At 41.5% G+C, this 17,950-nt stretch overlaps 1 protein-coding gene across 8 annotated transcripts in view; it reads right to left on the bottom strand.

The window, feature by feature from the left end:
- The window catches only part of PITPNC1 (phosphatidylinositol transfer protein cytoplasmic 1), a 270,335-nt gene that overhangs the window by 40,552 nt on the left and 211,833 nt on the right, over nucleotides 1-17,950 (bottom strand). For all 8 annotated transcript variants that reach the window (XM_037809087.1, XM_037809088.1, XM_037809086.1 and 5 more), the window contains one exon: nucleotides 316-411. In XM_037809087.1, the coding sequence (XP_037665015.1) occupies nucleotides 316-411 (96 nt within the window). The remainder of the gene's footprint in view (nucleotides 1-315; nucleotides 412-17,950) is intronic.

The raw sequence follows: 17,950 nt of genomic DNA, 5'->3' as shown, positions 1-17,950 counted from the left end.
TTCTACTCTAGAGGAAAAGATTATTGGAGGCAAACAGAACCAGGAAACGAGAGGTCATCCTTGTGATTACCGATGCTGCCCAGAATGACGTCAGAGTTGGGGAAATAGGAAGATAAATCAAAATCAAGCAGCAGCCAGAGCCAATCATGGGCCCTGAGGAGCAGGAACTTAATTTTGAGATCTCCATTAAACAACACAGCAAGATGGGAAGACAAACTGAATCAACACAAAGGCAGACGGAAGTCTCCAGATCAGGAGGTTCTTAAGTATTTGTGGAATGAATCTTGTCTACATGTCATCCCATCTCTTGCTCACCTCAGACTCCTTGTAGTAGCGTTCTGGAATTTCATCGCAGGCAATATCAATAAAGCAGACTTCTCTCTCTATGTCTTTGGCTTCATTGTCAAAAATCTGAAAGCAGAGCAATATATCAAAGGTTAGTAATACCAAGTAATATCCTCCACGATGCCCGTGGGTTGGCACAAGCATGCCTGAGGCAGAGCAACATCTCACAGAGCATCTTCACATGGCTCGGTGCCCCCAGCTAGTGCTTTCTGCCTGCCTCAGAATGTGCAAGCATGATAAAAAGCTTTTATTCGGCGCTTTGGTTTGTCACATCAGAGGCAGGTGGAGCATCAATCACTGCTTGGTGAGGGGTGGAAGAAAAAGCGGGCTGTTTTTAGACACTCAAGAGTGAAGAAATAAATCTCTTCCAAAAATGAAGTCTGCTGATTTTTGGCAGTTAATCTGAACAGGGAGAGTGAAGAGGCTGGAAAGGGTCTGGGTAGGTATGAGACCAAAAAAGCAGTATGATAGCGCTAGACCTAGAGAAGAAAAATGTGAGTTTTTTTTTTCATTAAAAACTTTTTATATATTTAATCACAAATAATACATGCTCATTGCAGAAAATACAGATAAACAAAAAGAAGAAAATAAACATTGTCCACAATCCTATTTCCCAGGATAATACAGGTGCTATTCTTGATAATTTACGACTTGGATTGTACACGTAGGGGTAATAAGGAATAGCTTGGAAAGGTGCTGCTAGGGCTTCCTCTCAGTCTACCTTAGATTTCCACTGGTCCAGAATGTTCCTTACTTGCAAAAAAAAAAAAAAATGCATAAGACATCCACATATATAGATATACATTTTGGTGAAAAATTAAATCTCTCTTGTTTTTCTCCTTGCCACTTTTCTGGTCTAAGAGGATGATCTTCCTTGTCCTTCTGAAGTATGGTAAACAAATTGAGTCTGGAAAACCACTTCATCCTTAGATGAGAGTCTTAATTGCATCCATGCATCACTATTTAGCTCGTTGAGGTAGGGGAACACTAAATAAATCATACTTTTCAGAGGGGAATGAAATATTTTGGAAGGGCAGGGTAGCTGATGTCTTAAAACATCATCTCAACTTTGGTGCCTACTAATTACGTGACCTCCCACAGGACAGCATCTTCAGGACGCTTTACATGCCATGCTCTTCTTGCTTGATTCTCAGATTGAAGCTATTAGCACTTTCCAAAACTTTCTGAATAATATTTGTGCTGGTAATTATCCTCCAAGTCTGCTCTTTGCTCTGTTTCCTATTTTCCTCTCAAATGTTTGGAGACTGGCCTCTTCGGCCTTGTCCAAGGAGATTTACTCCCAGCCTGACCAGAGGTGGCCACTGAGTGTTCTTGAAAGGTAGACACTGATTCTTGGATCAGCTCTAATACCTTCCACTGCCATTTGAAGTCAAATGCTTTGGGGCACTCCTAAAATGTATGGGAGGGACAGGTGAATGCTTTTTTTTTTTTTTTTTTTTTTTTTAATCATCATTTTATTGAGATATATTCACATACCACGCAGTCATACAAAACAAATTGTACTTTCGATTGTTTACAGTACCATTACATAGTTGTACATTCATCACCTAAATCAATCCCTGACACCTTCATTAGCACACACACAAAAATAACAAGAATAATAATTAGAGTGAAAAAGAGCAATTGAAGTAAAAAAGAACACTAGGTACCTTTGTCTGTTTGTTTGCTTCCCCTACTTTTCTACACATCCATCCATAAACTAGACAAAGTGGAGTTTGGTCCTTATGGCATTCCCAATCCCACTGTCACCCCTCATAAGCTACATTTTTATACAACTGTCTTCGAGATTCATGGGTTCTGGGTTGTAGTTTAATAGTTTCAGGTATCCACCACCAGCTACCCCAATTCTTTAGAACCTAAAAAAGGTTGTCTAAAGTGTGCGTAAGAGTGCCCACCAGAGTGATCTCTCGGCTCGTTTTGGAATCTCTCTGCCACTGAAGCTTATTTCATTTCCTTTCACATCCCCCTTTTGGTCAAGAAGATGTTCTCCATCCCACGATGCCGGGTCTACATTCCTCCCCGGGAGTCATATTCCACGTTGCCAGGGAGATTCACTTCCCTGGGTGTCTGATCCCACGTAGGGGGGAGGGCAGTGATTTCACCTTTCAAGTTGGCTTAGCCAGAGAGAGAGGGCCACATCTGAGCAACAAAGAGGCATTCAGGAGGAGACTCTTAGGCACAAATACAGGGAGGCCTAGCCTCTCCTTTGCAGCAACCGTCTTCCCAAGGGCAAAACCTATGGTAGAGGGCTCAACCCATCAAACCACCAGTCCCCTATGTCCGTGGTCATGTTAGCAACCATGGAGGTGGGGTAGGCGAATACCCCTGCATTCTCCACAGGCTCCTCAAGGGGGCACTACATCTTTTTTTTTTTTTTTCCTTGTTTGTCTTTTTTCTTTTTTTTTTTTTTTTTAACTTTCCCTTCTTTTTTCAAATCAACTGTATGAAAAAAAAAGTTAAAAAGAAAACAAACATACAATAAAAGAACATTTCAAAGAGACCATAGCAAGGGAGTAAGAAAAAGACAACTAACCTAAGATAACTGCTTAACTTCCAACATGTTCCTACTTTACCCCAAGAAAGTTACATAATATAGCAACATTTCAGTGAACTTGTTCCTACTACATCCATCAGAAATTAACAGACCATAGTCATTTCTGGGCATCCCCAGAACGTTAAATAGCTTATCTGTTCTTCTTGGATTATTGTTCCCCCTTCCTTAATTGCTCTCTACTGCTAGTTCCCCTACATTCTACATTATAAACCATTTGTTTTACATTTTTCAAAGTTCACATTAGTGGTAGCATATAATATTTGTCTTTTTGTGCCTGGCTTATTTCGCTCAGCATTATGTCTTCAAGGTTCATCCATGTTGTCATATGTTTCACCAGATCGTTCCTTCTTACTGCCGCGTAGTATTCCATCGTGTGTATATACCACATTTTATTTATCCACTCATCTGTTGAAGGACATTTGGGTTGTTTCCATCTCTTGGCAATTGTGAATAATGCTGCTATGAACATTGGCGTGCAGATATCTGTTCGTGTCACTGCTTTCCGATCTTCCGGGTATATACCGAGGAGTGCAATCGCTGGATCGAATGGTAGCTCTATATCTAGTTTTCTAAGGAACTGCCAGACTGACTTCCAGAGTGGCTGAACCATTATACAGTCCCACCAACAATGAATAAGAGTTCCAATTTCTCCACATCCCCTCCAGCATTTGTAGTTTCCTGTTTGTTTAATGGCAGCCATTCTAACCGGTGTTAGATGGTATCTCATTGTGGTCTTAATTTGCATCTCTCTAATAGCTAGTGAAGCTGAACATTTTTTCATGTGTTTCTTGGCCATTTGTATTTCCTCTTCAGAGAACTGTCTTTTCATATCTTTTGCCCATTTTATAATTGGGCTGTCTGTACTATTGTCATTGAGTTGTAGGATTTCTTTGTATATGCAAGATATCAGTCTTTTGTCAGATACATGGTTTCCAAAAATTTTTTCCCATTGAGTTGGCTGCCTCTTTACCTTTTTGAGAAATTCCTTTGAGGTGCAGAAACTTCTAAGCTTGAGGAGTTCCCATTTATCTATTTTCTCTTTTGTTGCTTGTGCTTTGGGTGTAAAGTCTAGGAAGTGGCCTCCTAATACAAGGTCTTGAAGATGTTTTCCTACATTATCTTCTAGGAGTTTTATGGTACTTTCTTTTATATTGAGATCTTTGGTCCATTTTGAGTTAATTTTTGTGTAGGGGGTGAGGTAGGGGTCCTCTTTCATTCTTTTGGATATGGATATCCAACTCTCCCAGCCCCATTTGTTGAAAAGACCATTATGGCTCAGTTCGGTGACTTTGGGGGCCTTATCAAAGATCAGTCGGCCATAGATCTGAGGGTCTATCTCTGAATTCTCAATTCGATTCCATTGATCTATATGTCTATCTTTGTGCCAGTACCATGCTGTTTTGGCAACTGTGGCTTTATAATAAGCTTCAAAGTCAGGGAGTGTAAGTCCTCCCACTTCGTTTTTCTTTTTTAGAGTGTCTTTAGCAATTCGAGGCATCTTCCCTTTCCAAATAAATTTGATAACTAGCTTTTCCAAGTCTGCAAAGTAGGTTGTTGGAATTTTGATTGGGATTGCATTGAATCTGTAGATGAGTTTGGGTAGAATTGACATCTTAATGACATTTAGTCTTCCTATCCATGAACATGGAATATTTTTCCATCTTTTAAGGTCCCCTTCTATTTCTTTTAGTAGAGTTATGTAGTTTTCTTTGTATAGGTCTTTTACATCTTTGGTTAAGTTTATTCCTAGGTACTTGATTTTTTTAGTTGCTATTGAAAATGGTATCTTTTTCTTGAGTGTCTCTTCAGTTTGTTCATTTCTAGCATATAGAAACATTACTGACTTATGTGCATTAATCTTGTATCCCGCTACTTTGCTAAATTTGTTTATTAGCTCTAGTAGGTGTATCGTTGATTTCTCAGGGTTTTCTAGATATAAGATCATATCATCTGCAAACAATGACAGTTTTACTTCTTCTTTTCCAATTTGGATGCCTTTTATTTCTTTGTCTTGCCGGATTTCCCTGGCTAGCACTTCCAGCACAATGTTGAATAACAGTGGTGACAGCGGGCATCCTTGTCTTGTTCCTGATCTTAGAGGGAAGGCTTTCAGTCTCTCACCATTGAGTACTATGCTGGCTGTGGGTTTTTCATATATGCTCTTTATCATGTTGAGGAAGTTTCCTTCAATTCCTACCTTTTGAAGTGTTTTTATCAAAAACGGATGTTGGATTTTGTCAAATGCTTTTTCAGCATCTATTGAGATGATCAATTGATTTTTCCGTTTCGAGTTTTTAATGTGTTGTAATACATTGATTGTTTTTCTTATGTTGAACCAGCCTTGCATGCCTGGAATGAACCCCACTTGGTCATGGTGTATGATTTTTTTAATGTGTCTTTGGATTCGATTTGCAAGTATTTTGTTGAGGATTTTTGCATCTATATTCATTAGGGAGATTGGCCGGTAGTTTTCCTTTTTTGTAGCATCTTTGCCTGGTTTTGGTATTAGATTGATGTTAGCTTCATAAAATGAGTTAGGTAGTGTTCCATTTTTTTCAATGTTTTGAAAGAATTTGAGTAAGATTGGTGTCAGTTCTTTCTGGAAAGTTTGGTAGAATTCCCCTGTGAAGCCATCTGGCCCTGGGCATTTATTTGTGGGAAGATTTTTGATGACTGATTGGATCTCTTTGCTTGTGATGGGTTGGTTGAGGTCTTCTGTTTCTTCTCTGGTCAGTCTAGGTTGTTCATATGTTTCCAGGAAATTGTCCATTTCTTCTACATTATCCAGTTTGTTGCCATACAGTTGTTCATAATATCCTCTTATAATTTTTTTAATTTCTTCAGGATCTGCAGTTATGTCACCTTTTTCATTCATTATTTTGTTTATATGGGTCTTCTCTCTTTTTGATTTTGTCAGTCTAGCTAGGGGCTTGTCAATCTTGTTGATCTTCTCAAAGAACCAACTTTTGGTGATATTTATCCTTTCTATTGTTTTTTTGTTCTCTATGTCATTTATTTCTGCTTTAATCCTTGTTATTTCTTTTCTTGTACTTGGTTTAGGATTGGTTTGCTGTTCATTTTCTAGCTTCTTCAGTTGATCCATTAGTTCTTTGATTTTGGCTCTTTCTTCCTTTTTAATATATGCGTTTAGTGCTATAAATTTCCCCCTTAGCACTGCTTTTGCTGCATCCCATAGGTTTTGGTATGTTGTGTTCTCATTTTCATTCGTCTCTCTATATTTAGCAATTTCTCTTGCTATTTCTTCTTTAACCCACTGATTGTTTAGGAGTGTGTTGTTTAACCTCCAGGTATTTGTGAATTTTCTAAGTCTCTGATGGTTATTGACTTCTAATTGTATTCCATTGTGGTCAGAGAATGTGCTTTGAATAATTTCAATCTTTTTAAATTTATTGAGGCTTGTTTTATGTCCCAGCATATGATCTATTCTGGAGAAAGTTCCGTGAGCACTAGAAAAGTATGTGTATCCTGGTGATTTGGGATGTAATGTCCTGTAGATGTCTGTTAAATCTAATTCATTTATCAGATTGTTTAGGTTTTCAATTTCCTTATTGGTCTTCTGTCTGGTTGATCTATCTATAGGAGAGAGTGATGTGTTGAAGTCTCCCACAATTATTGTGGAAACATCAATTGCTTCCTTTAGTTTTGCCAATGTTTCTCTCATGTATTTTGTGGCACCTTGATTGGGTGCATAGACATTTACGATTGTTATTTCTTCTTGCTGAATTGCCCCTTTTATTAGTATGTAGTGGCCTTCTTTGTCTCTCAAAACATCCCTGCATTTGAAGTCTATTTTATCTGAGATTAATATTGCTACACCTGCTTTCTTTTGGCTGTAGCTTGCATGAAATATTTTTTTCCATCCTTTCACTTTCAGTTTCTTTGTGTCCCTGTGTCTAAGATGAGTCTCTTGTATGCAACATATTGATGGTTCATTTTTTTTGATCCATTCTGCGAATCTATATCTTTTAATTGGGGAGTTTAATCCATTTACATTCAACGTTAAAACAGTGAAGGCATTTCTTGAATCGGCCATCTTATCCTTTGGATTATGTTTGCCATATTTTTCCCTCTCTCTATTAATATCCTTTATTGTACCCATACCGAATCTCTTTAGTACTGAACCTTTCTCCAAGTCTCTCTGTCCTGTCTTTGTTTCTCTGTCTGTAGGGCTCCCTTTAGTATCTCCAGTAGGGCAGGTCTCTTGTTAGCAAATTCTCTCAGCATTTCTTTGTCTGTGAAAAATTTAAGCTCTCCCTCAAATTTGAAGGAGAGCTTTGCTGGATAAAGTATTCTTGGCTGGAAATTCCTCTCACTCAGAATTTTAAATATATCGTGCCACTGCCTTCTCGCCTCCATGGTGGCTGCTGAGTAGTCACTACTTAGTCTTATGCTGTTTCCTTTGTATGTGGTGAATTGCTTTTCTCTTGCTGCTTTCAGAACTTGCTCCTTCTCTTCTATGTTTGACAGTGTGATCAGTATATGTCTCGGAGTGGGTTTTTTTGGATTTATTCTATTTGGAGTTCGCTGAGCATTTATGATTTGTGTATTTATGTTGTTTAGAAGATTTGGGAAGTTTTCCCCAACAATTTCTTTGAATACTCTTCCTAGACCTTTACCCTTTTCTTCCCCTTCTGGGACACCAATGAGTCTTATATTCGGACGTTTCATATTATCTATCATATCCCTGAGGTCCATTTCGAGTTTTTCAATTTTTTTCCCCATTCTTTCTTTTATGCTTTCATTTTCCATTCTGTCATCTTCCAGGTCACTGATTCGTTGTTCAACTTCCTCTAGTCTTGTACTATGAGTGTCCAGAATCTTTTTAATTTGGTCAACAGTTTCTTTAATTTCCATAAGATCATCCATTTTTTTATTTAGTCTTGCAATGTCTTCTTTATGCTCTTCTAGGGTCTTCTTGATTTCCTTCATATCCCGTACTAGGGTCTCATTGTTCATCTTTAGTTCTTTGAGTAGCTGCTCTAGGTGTGTCTCTTCTGGTCTTTTGATTTGGGTGCTTGGGCTTGGGTTATCCATATCGTCTGGTTTTTTCATATGCTTTATAATTTTCTGTTGTTTTTGGGCTCGTGGCATTTGGTGACCTTGATAGGGTTCTTTTAGGGTTTGTAGACCAGTTGAAGTCCTTATCTCTAATTTATCAGATCTACAGCTTCGTGGAGTACACTTTCTCTAACTAACCAGCAGGTGGCGTCCACGAGCCACCTGTTCTCCACAAGCCAGATCTCCCCTGCTTAGCCTTTTTGGTGAGTGGGGGAGTGAGTCTTGTGGGGCCCAATTGGTGTCCCAAGCTTGCGTGTGTAGTTGGTGTTGCCTGCCCTGTATGTGGGGCGTGTTTCTGGGCAGTCGGGGAGGGGGGGTGGCCCTAACAATCAAATCTCCCTGATGATCCTAGAGTTTTAAAGCTACTGCAATAGTCTAATCCTTCAGTTCAGTCCTGCCACAGTTTGTCTCTGCCACTGACCCACAAGTCTTTGGTATTGGCGTATGGCTCCTGAGACTTGCAAGTGGGCCCCTCTTCCAGGCTGTGCACCCCGGGTCCTCTGTTGAGGGATGACTGTGCTATGTCACAGGTGAGTGCCGTCCCCCCAGGGCAGTTCTGGGCTGCTGGGCTGTGTTGGGAGGCTCCCAGTCTGCTCAAATGATGGCTGAATGGGGCTCTGTTAATTCACACTGCTCCCCCTTCCCAGCTCTGGGACATTCAGCTGAGGTTGCAGGGAAGGCTAATGTCCACGCCCAGTTTTGTGGTGTGTGCCTGTTATTTGAAGCACTTCCGTCACACTGGGTTGTCTGGGGCAGCTCTGGGCTATGGGGCTGGCGATGGGCAGGAGTGTTTCCTGTCCACCAGGATGGTGGCTGTGAGCGGACACCCCCCTTTTCTTGGGAAGTTGTGTTGTTTAGTGAATTTTCTCAGCCACTGGATTATTGCCTTTTGTCTCAGAGCTCTTAGTTCTGCTCTTGACTTGACGTGCCCAAATTTCAATTCTTTGAAGCTTTCTGTATTGAGCTTCTTAGAGTAATTGTTTTAGAAAAAGCAAAAAGGATTTAAAAAAAAAAAAAAAAAAAACCGGCCCTCCTCAGAGATCTAATGGGTTATTGAAATGCTAATAGACAAAGCAACCAGGGCCATTAAGGAAAGGTGCACAGGGCAGAGAGATCAGCCTTGCTTCGGGATTTGCATATGCGCCTCAAGGCCTGATCTCCGCCCTTCCCCTTTCTGTGTTCACCAGAACTCCAAAAATCCTCTGCTTTTACTTTGGAGCTTCTCGTGTTGTTTTCCTTCTATGCCCGTCTCCTCTCTGCTGGGCTGGCTGCTCTCAGAGTCTCTGGTGTCTGGCCTCAGTCTATCTATGGTTGGAGTTTGAATCAGTAGAATGAGTTTCCGATAAGAGCAGCCACTGCAATTCTCCCTTCTCCTTCCTGGAGCTGACAGCCCCTCCTCCCCCGGGACTGAGCCTGGCAGGGAGGGGCGCGGGTCCCCTGGCCGCAAAAACTTACAGATTTCGCTGATCTCAGCAGTTCCACGTTTTCATGAGTGTTGTATGAAGTATGCCCAAAGACAGATTGCTCTGTGGTGTCCAGTCCACGCAGTTCCTGGCTTTTTACCTACTTTCCTGGAGGAGTAACTAAAACATACAGCTCACCAGTCTGCCATCTTGCCCCGCCTCTGAATGCTTTGAAATGAAATAGGGAGAAGGTGGAGAAACTCATTCAAGTTTGAGTGGAGAAATAAGTTGTAAAATGAAATACAGGGCCTCAGGTTGTTTGCATGAGTTTCTTTTAAGTGTACACCAAGAGAAGAAAAACACATGCCTCATTAAGAAAACAAAACAAGACATAACACCTCAAAGGGAAATGAGCTTCTGTAGAGTAAATTATAAAGGATGATGGAGAGGGTTGACATTTACTGATGGTAAAATTGATGGGATTCAAAGAAAGAGAAATGAGCAGGGGTCAGGGGGATTATTTGACAGATTATGTGAGCTTTTCCAATTCAGTTCAAGCATTTGATCACCCAATGTACTAGTTACCAGATTATTTATTGTCCCTCAGATCCAAATTCACCCTTCAGTTTCTGCTCTCGGATCATGGACTGGACACTGTAAGCTTTTCTCCCCTACAGTAAGCATGATGTTAAGCCTTGTCAGTAGAGAGCAAGGGAGGGACAGTGTGGGAAGAAGGGGGCTTTTTTTTCTGGCTCCAGTGTGCTATGCTTTGCTTTTTCTTGCTCCTGCTTCAGGGTCCATCAGTGGGAACATTCAGAATGCATATGCCCGGCCACCACCTGACTCCCTCTGCACACCTGCCACCAACCTCAGCTCACTAGTGCCTCAGAGGGCTGTTTCCTGTGGCTTGGTGACTCTGCTCCAGGAGAACCTGCAAACTTATCTGTCATCCTGTGGGCTACAGTCACACCTTTCCCAACAAAGTCTGAGCCCCAGCTGTGGGGAGGCGTCTTCTTCCAATTCTGCTCTTCTTTGGCTACTCTCCCTAAGCCTTAGGGTACACTTTATACCTTTACATTTCCTTTCATCGTTACTGTTACTCCTTTATGATAGTTTAAGAATTCTTTACATACTAAACTCCCCCAGTCAAATTATTAAGTGGTTTCTGTGTCCTGAGTCGGCCCTGGCTGCCACCACAATTGGTTACAAAGTGTCGGCTGAGATTTGGGGGTCTTCAAAGACAAGAAGAGCTCAGTTCCTGCCCTTAAGACATTACCGTACCATCTAGTGGGAGAGACAGACTGGGAAGCTATTAGCAAAAACATAAAGCAGAATAAAGAGTGTGCTACAAAATAAAGAAAAGAATAGACTGTAAAGCTAGGGCAAGAAGCCACTTACGTTGCATCAGGGTTTATGGGGCACCTTCATGGAAGTGGTGGTATTTGACTTAGAAATTACAAGGAAATATGAGTTTGGGGGAGAGGGGATAAAGAGATAGGTGGGCAAAAGGCCATCCTAGAAGGAGGGAATAGTGAAAAAAGCCATAGAGACCTGAATGTATTACCTGGTAGAATGAATGAATGAATGAATGAATGCTGTTTAAGAAAAACCTCTTCAAATAGGCAGTACTATGAGTATTATTTAAATGCCAGGTACTACCAGGTACTGTATAATACATGCTGTCTTGTTTCACCCTCACAGCAACCTTATGAGGATAGCATTATTCTCAGATTTTCCATAAAAAAACCAAGGCTCAAAGAAGAGCCTTGCCCAAGGTCACACAGGCAGTGAGCAGAGAAGCTGGGGTTCCAGGGCAAGTCTTTTGGTTTCACACCCAGGCTCCTCCCACGCTAAAAGGCTGCCTCTTAGCACCCAACCAAGAAGATAAACCAGTCAAACGGTTTCCCAACATTGTGAATGTAATCAACACCACTAAATTGTATATTTGAAAGTGGTTTAAAATGGGAAATTTTATGTTGCATAAATGTTACCACAATTAAAAAAAAAAAAAGTGTGTCCAGCTCTTTTCTGTAAACAGGAAATCTGAATCTGGTTGTCCTTATGTTATAAAAGGTAGCTGTTACTGAGAACTCCCCAAAGTCATGGCACTTTTCTGTTCCATCGTTGAAAAATTAAGCCTGAAGCAGAATCTACCTAGGTGCCCTTCAGTCCAAACTCTGGTTTCCTTTGTTAATATGATAACTCTCGTTCGGAAGTCCACAAAACACCAACCTTGGGAAAGCCTGCCTTCCTTGACCGTTGCAGTAAGTGTTCCAGGATGGGGTTTCCAGCACCAGAACAAAACCACATACCAAAAATTACTTTGAGCACCATCCTCCTCAGGCTTGAGATGACCAAGTCTTAATTTCAGATAAATAATTAATCTCCCAATGTTTAGAGATTTTAGGAGATGCTCCTAGATTCTCAATATAAGTGCCTGCCGAATTAACGGAAGGCATTAGCTTCTGCTTTCCAAAGAGGAATCTATGGCAGGAATATTGCTTCCTAAGTGATCTTTGTTTCCTTTCATGAGCCCAAGTTCTATTTCTTTGGTTATAAGCACCCTAAATTCACATAATTCCCAATAACAGGTTCATCCGGCTGGCGACATGTACCACATTAGGCACTGGGAGAGTTAGTTTAAATTCAGTTATCTTCTGTGTAATCCAGTACCTTCTTTGACTGTCCATGTCCTCATCTGTAAAATAAAAGCTTAGTCTAGATGGATGAGTTTCAGGAAGTGTGTGAAACTTCCGGAACCGTACACAAAATATGGGGAAGTGCATTTTCTGGAGCAAGGGTTTACCACCTCCATCTGATTAGCAAAGAGATCTGTGGCCCCAGTGAGGTTAAGATCGAGTGACCCAAGTGACTACTAAAATTCCTCCCAGTTTAAGTCTTATATTAAGATTGACCTCTCGTAGTATTACATCCCATAAAACACACTTTATTGGGCCCATGCTTTGTGCAATTTTGAAGAGATGACTTTTATTAGGTATAACTATGTATATATAATTAAGAATCATATTTTCCACAATTTAAATGTGCATTATTTTTTCAAATGTTTTTCATTGCTATTTATTTTTATTTTTGTTTCTGAACATTCAGTACTTGTTCAGTTTCTGTGTATGCTTAATACATGTCTGTCATGTATAATATTAATTTTTTACTGTACATTAACTTCTGGAAAGAGCAAATAGATGAAGATTGTTTTTATTTGCTTGTAAAGTAACTGGAAGTGTACTTTTTTTCTATAAAGCTGTTTTTTTGTCACAATTGTGCCTGCCCAAATTTTAAAATGTCTTGTAATAAAAATATATATGCTGGCTTAAAAAAAAAAAAAGACTGACCTCTGGCAATGGGTGCAGAGTTTCTGTTTGCGGTGATGGAAAAGTTTTGGTAGAGGATGGTGATGATGGCAGCACGACAAGGTGAATGTAATTACCACCACTGAATTGTATACTTGAAATGGGAAATGCTAAGTTGCATATATGTTATCACAAAAAAAAATTTAAAAAAGGATTGATATCTCCTACATCTATCTCCTTGGCTGTTCCGTCTCTGTCCCAAGCCATCCTCCATCCTACTCCTTGGGTGGGGAAACCAAGGGCCCACAGCAGGATTCTACCTCCGCACGAAGACGGGAAGAGGCTGTGGTTATGATGTATTGTAATTGGAGGCCACAGCTAGGGTGAAACAGTCTAATCTCAACACTCAGGTCAGGGCACGATCCAGAATTAAGCCAACACTGTTACAAACAGAAAGTGGCTTAGCCAGGCCCCAAAGGACAACACTCAGTGAGAGTAACTATTCATTTGGGTTTTTCCAGTGGCGGCAGCAGCTGCCAGAACTCTGATCCAAACATGAGCTCTTGTAGGTGGAGCAAGAGATTTGCTGGTATAGCTTCAGGACAAGACGCATCTTGTTGATCCGTCACGCAGAAGCGTCTCCAGGTCTGCACTTGACACAAGAGCACCGTGCTCATTCATGGTCTGTGAGCCTCTTGGGTGAATGTGTCTCCTTCCGAATGTGATGCGGGCTTGGGAGTTGCTTGTGGTACTTTGCCTATATCCCCTTGTCTTAGTTTTCCCTGCTGCTATGATAAATACTAACAATGGGTTGGCTTAAACTACAGGAATTTATTGGCTCACAGTCTTGAGTCTGGAGAATTTCAAAGCTGAGGTGTCAGCAAGGTGATGCTTTCTCCCTGAAGACTGCAGTGTTCTGGGGCTGGCTGCCAGTTATCCTTAGGTCTTTGGCTTTTCTGTCACACATCAATGCACCTGGCGACCTCCTTTCCTTTCTCTTTGGGTTCTGCTGACTTCCAGCTTCTGCTCCTCCATGTGACCTTCATTTCATAAATTCTCCAGTAATAGGATTAAGGCCCAACCTTATTCAGTTGGGCCACACCTTAACTAAAAAATAACATCTTCAAAAGGTCCTATTTATAATGGGTTTATACCTACAGGAATGGATTAGGATTAAGGACATTTTTTTTTCTGGGGTTCATAATTCAACCTACCACACCCCTATAATAACACCCCCATCTTTGGGTGTTTAACAGAGACATGGTATCCTCTTGCTATTCTACCTTCCACCAATGGTTCATCTGCAGTGGATTTCGGGGCCAATCAGGTTTCCTCTCCTGACCTCCACCCCACCATCGACAATGAATGCTTAACAGGGCAAACTCCTTTTAATAAGAACCGAGCAATACTACAATAATAAGGCAATCCTCCTAAATAAATATCATCTTACAGATTCAAAAAGGAAATAATCTTCCTTTTCTGTACAATATGATGAACAATAAGTATCAAGTATCTTAAAAATCTTTAGATACTTGGACCTAGCAAACTTACACTTTGAGAATTTATCTTAAGGAGAGAATCTTAAATAAAGGGAAAGCTTTATGCACAAAGATTTTCACTGCTATATTATTGCCATAGCAAGAAACGAGAGAGAGAGAGAGAGAGAGAGAGAGAGAGAGAGAGAGAGAGAGAGAGAGAGAGAGAGAAGAAAACAGCTTCAACACCCCACTATGGGAGAATGGCTGAAGAAATTATGATAAATCCATCTGATGAACTATTATGAAGCCATTAATAACCCTATTCTTTAAAAAGATTTTGTCAGGAAGATGAATATGGGGGTGTGCAGCGTGGAAGGGGAGAGGCTTCATTTTGAATACAGGCAGATGCTTTTGTTGTGGGGGAAACAATAGCAAACTGTGGTCCTAATCCTGAAGGGGGAGGAAGGGGGAGGTACACTGATAAAACGTGGAATGTGTCTTAACAGAAATTACACTTGATTTCTTCCATAAACAGTGGTGTCTGTTTCTAGATTTTCTAATCTTTCTTGTTTTGCTTCTAGGTTCCGTGATCTCTCTTGTTACAGCCCATAGAGGAAGAGCACCAGGTGGGGCAGCTCTTCAGAAATCCATAATCCCTGGGAATCACTGACCCTGCAGCTTCCTTCTCTAGAATGGTAACTTTCATGGTTTCAGATCCAAGCTAAATAGCTATGTGGATTTTATCTTCCTGTCATCTGTCTGGGCTTCTGAGGATGCAAGGTGGAGGTGGCTGATCAGTAGGGATTTGGAGATCTACCTACCAGTCATCTTGTTTTATGCTTCCTATAGGATTCAAAGGACAAAGAGTCCTAGCTAAGCTGCTGTTCTCCTCTACTATAACTTTATTTTTCTGCACTTGGGAGGTCTCAGGGGGAAACAATTGACTAAGGCATACAAATCAAGTACAGGTTCAGCAAGAAGGAACACTAAATGCAGAATTTTTGTTTCAACAACGTTTTCATTCTAATGTTGTTCTAGATTTGCAAAGCGGCCACTGGTTTGGTGGAGGGAAGGGGCTGCTGGTCACTGGTTAATACTTTAGGCATAAAGGGCTACATGATGGTCATGGTTTAGCGATTATTATCTCACAGCAGCTTACCTAGTTGGGGAGAGCCTGAAAAGCAATTATGACTGGGAGGAAAAATATAGTCCAGGTTACAGACGAGGAAAACCATCATTCATGACCCTATCTCTATTGGTATTCTTCCCAAGAACAATTTCACTGCTACACAATTCAATGGTGACTGCATCATAACTATGTACACTCTATGATCCAACCCAAGATGCATGCAACGTGTCTTACATATCACCATTAAGACAGGGGTTAAAAGGATGGTTTTACCTGCTCTCTTTAAAAACATTTTTCTGCCTCGATTCTTTTTTCTATTTTCCAGAATAGAGAGTTGAGTAACTGTTATTTTGAAGGAATTCCTTAAAGGCAGTGCTTGGAAGAGGCTGGACACACAGCAACAAACGAATCCACAACTATTTATTAAGCACCTACTATGAGTTCAACCTTGTGCTTCATAAAATGTGTACAATAAGGCCCACTCTTGAGGGGCCTTACCATTTTCTAGAGAAGGCAAGATTAAATGATCAACAACACTGTGTAACATATAATCAAGTACTGACAGATGCGCTTTGGACAAGCAAACTCCAGTCTGAATCAGTGAGGATGGAACTCAATGAAAGTCCATAGTGGCCTGGGTTGAGTCCAGGTTCATTATTTGGCTAACAGGAGTGAGGTGAGTCACAAGACTGGCCATTTTGTGTTGGAATGAAAGGAGAATCCAGTACCATAATGTCCCCATTCAGGGGTCCAGAGATGCCAGAGCTGGGATTCCAGCTTATGGCTGCTGAGGCTTCCTTTTGGGGTGCCTGAAGACTATCTGTCTATAAGGCCTGGGGGCACTAAGTGATGCCCCTTAGTCCACTCCTGAACTGACCCTGGTCTTGGAACCAAACTTGGGAGGTGAATTGCTTTTATTTAATACTCATCAAATACTCTGCTTGCCACTGGATTTAGGGGGTATTAAGGTTGAGTAAAGGAACCTCATCTATCAGGGTTAGGCTGGTTTGTCTTAGATGCTGTGTAAATTTCAGTGCTTCCCTGGAGAATGCTCCCTGGTGGACAACATTATTAGGCCTTTGGTATGAAAGGAAAACTGTTGTTCTTAAGCCAGAGGGAGTTGCAAAGCAAACTGAAGGCAAATGTTTCAGCCTCACAAGTGTATGACAGGATTCTGTCCCCAATGAGGTTGTAGTGACACCTGTGCAGAGCTACTGAAGGGGTGGAGAGGGGTAAGGGATGGCAGGGGAGCTCCAAAGAAGACTCTGTGGCTCCTGATGGAATTAGCTTGTCGTGTTCTTCTGTTTGCCTTACACTGTCCTCTCTTCTTTCACTCACAGCCCAACTATCTTCCAGTGTATTGGGTTTGACTCATAACAGAGTATTAAAGGGCTCTAAAGAGAAAATGGGTAGATGTGACATAGAGGGAGAGCCCTCTCTTTGGAGAGCTGTCCTTGGGCCTAGGTTAAACTTCCAGGCTATTCTAGTTATAGGATCCTGGAAGGAGGCAGAGTGTATGAGGAGGGGGTAAAGCTTTCAGCAGTATGAGCTGGCAAAGTGAGGAGATCTTTGTGAGGAGAAAGGGTTTAGGGAGTGAGGAAAGAAGCACCAGTGTTCATAAACCAGGTGGAATATTAGCACGGCCCATCCAGTGGCACTGGGGAGAAGCCATTGAGTTCTGGAGAAGGTGGGAGGAAAGCAAAACTCTTGGAGGAAGGCTGGAGCTCTGGGTGGTGGGAGACGGAGAGGGGTGGTGGAGCAAAGTGGCTTCCCTCAGCAGCCCCCGTCTGTACTCTGCACATTGTCACCACCACTGTAGTCCATATACAGAACAGTTCCATTATTCAACCCCCAAAATCCTGATGTTAATCCTTTATAGGTCTCTGGACAGTAACCAGGGAGGCTGGCACCTACTGGAGGTCCCCAGGGCTTTCAGAGGGATGGAGAGCCCTCAACTGAGCGAGGCCCCCTTCCACTTTAGCAGTGGAGTGAGGATGCCAACAGGGGGTCCTTGGGGGGGCTGTTTTAGTTTCCTGGGCTGCTCAAGCAAATACCATGAAATGGGTTAGGATAAACAATGGAAATTTACTTGCTCATGGTTTTAAGGCTAAAAGAAAGCCCAAATCAAGGTGTCATTACAGCAAGTTTTCTTCCCAATGACTGACATTCCGGGGCTGGCTTCTGGTGATCCTTGTCTTGACTTTTTTTGTCACATGACAATGCACATGGTGGTGTCTGATGGCCTTTCCCTTCTCTTCTGGGTTCCACTGATGCTCACCTTCTGGCTACTCCCTCTGGCCTCTCTCTGCCTGAATTTCATTCTGCTTATAAAGGACTCTAGTAATAGAATTAAGACCCACCCTGATTGGGCTGGGCCACCCCTTAACTGAAGTAATCTCATCAAAAGGTCCTACTTACAATGGGTTCATGCCCACAGGATTGGATTAGATTTAAGAGCATGTTTTTCTGGGGTACATACAGCTGCAAACCACCACAGAGGCCAAGAATCCTGAGTAGAAAAGGACACCCATATCTTGTGCCATCTCGAGTGAGCTGATTAAAAACTTGGGGCATTCAGAGCCTCAGCTTGCCTGCTTCTTATACTAGTTACTGAATAAGGTTTCTCTCTATTA

This window comes from Choloepus didactylus, chromosome 18 (assembly GCF_015220235.1).
Source record: "Choloepus didactylus isolate mChoDid1 chromosome 18, mChoDid1.pri, whole genome shotgun sequence".
In the NCBI taxonomy this organism is placed as follows: Eukaryota; Metazoa; Chordata; class Mammalia; order Pilosa; family Megalonychidae; genus Choloepus; species Choloepus didactylus.
This window is presented reverse-complemented; position numbering and strand designations above follow the sequence as displayed.